The 1472-nt window shown below is 41.9% G+C and overlaps 1 protein-coding gene across 1 annotated transcript in view; it reads left to right on the top strand.

Annotated features, from left to right (window-relative positions):
• The window catches only part of atm (ATM serine/threonine kinase), a gene marked incomplete at its 3' end in the record, with an annotated part of 33598 nt that extends 32367 nt beyond the window's left edge, over window positions 1–1231 (top strand). The window contains 3 exon segments of the mRNA XM_014012795.1: window positions 149–289; window positions 859–975; window positions 1082–1231. Of these exon segments, the coding sequence (XP_013868249.1) occupies window positions 149–289; window positions 859–975; window positions 1082–1231 (408 nt within the window).
• Window positions 1232–1472: the final 241 nt, after the last annotated feature.

Here is a 1472-nt window from a genome sequence, read left to right as displayed (position 1 = left end):
ATATTGAATGTTCAGGTATTATTTAAATCACTTTCATCAATTCAGCAAATTCATTTAACAATTAGCATCCACACCCCATTTTTGCAGGTTTATTCGTGTATTTTTAGCATACGTTTTGTATTTTTTAAATTCGGCATGTTGTGATCAGGTGGACCCATCTGGCTGCTACGACAGCCTGGTGACTGTTAGATCCTTCCAGCCTCACTATCGCCTTGTGGGAGGAGTCAACCTGCCTAAGATCATTGACTGTGTCGGCTCTGACGGAACAAGCTGGAGGCAGCTGGTCAAAGTGAGTCCTGATACTTTCGCCAAGTGAAGAATCCTTTTTTTCCCYTTTCTAGTACGTGTATTCAAGCACAGGGTACAAATACACACACRTGTGTGACTCTGAACATAAAGCCGAGCATGTCGGGAGGTTAAAGTCTAACCAGCTGTAGTGAAGCTGCTCACTTGATGCTCCAGTTATTTTCTGTTTGGTTTATCTGTTGATAATAATTAATCCTTGTTTTATACCAGAACAAACAGGCTTTAACACAGCAGGGGAGGGTGTGTGTGTGTGAAAGTGTGTTTCTGTTTGCAGGAGCATAAAGGCCTCTTTAACCTTAATGAGTGTTAGAGTCACCGCAGATATTTTTTTACTTGATWAATATTTTGCAAATAACCTTAAAAGAAACAAAGTTCATATAAGTAAATAACAAGGAAGTACTAGATGTACTTTGTTTTAATCCAATTGTTTTGAACTCTTTTTGGATTTATTGTAAAGAGTTTTGCAGAAGACAAACAAAGAGAGAGAACACATTGTTGCTGTCCTTGGTGATTTTATTTTATTTTTTTGTGTCCCCCTGTCTTCGGTATCAGGGTCAGGACGACCTGCGGCAGGACGCGGTGATGCAGCAGGTCTTCAGCATGTGCTCCATGCTGCTGCAGCGAAACACCGACACTCGGAAGAGGAAGCTCAACATCAGAAGATACAAAGTTTGACCGCTCATTTTTTTAAATTAAAAAAACGACAGTCATGTTTTGACCTGAGGTACGCCGTCAGATCTTATCTCACGTTGACCCTTCCGCTCTTGGATGTCAGGTGGTGCCGTTCTCTCAGCGCAGTGGGGTGTTGGAGTGGTGCTCTGGCACGGTGCCCATCGGGGAGTTCCTGGTGGATCCAAACAAAGGAGCCCACAAACGTTTTCGACCTCAGGACTGGAMCAACATGGCCTGCCGCAAGAAAATGATGGTAAAAATAAAACTGCTGGTAAAAACGTAAACCTAAAGTGAAAAAGCCAAAGTCTTACACGCCAAATAATTAAATAAAAAGCTCATATATGTTAGAGCTCACACTGGGTGTTGTGTCCAACTCTCAGCTACTACCACAACAAAGGTTAATATCTTGAAAACGTAATGTGCAAAGACTGAATAGCTGTTGTGGCCATCTGCAACGATACAGAAAATTCACGGTTCGGTTCGATACTTTAGTC

The sequence above is a fragment of the Austrofundulus limnaeus genome, unplaced genomic scaffold (assembly GCF_001266775.1).
Source record: "Austrofundulus limnaeus strain Quisiro unplaced genomic scaffold, Austrofundulus_limnaeus-1.0 Scaffold95, whole genome shotgun sequence".
Lineage (NCBI taxonomy): Eukaryota > Metazoa > Chordata > Actinopteri > Cyprinodontiformes > Rivulidae > Austrofundulus > Austrofundulus limnaeus.
This window is presented reverse-complemented; position numbering and strand designations above follow the sequence as displayed.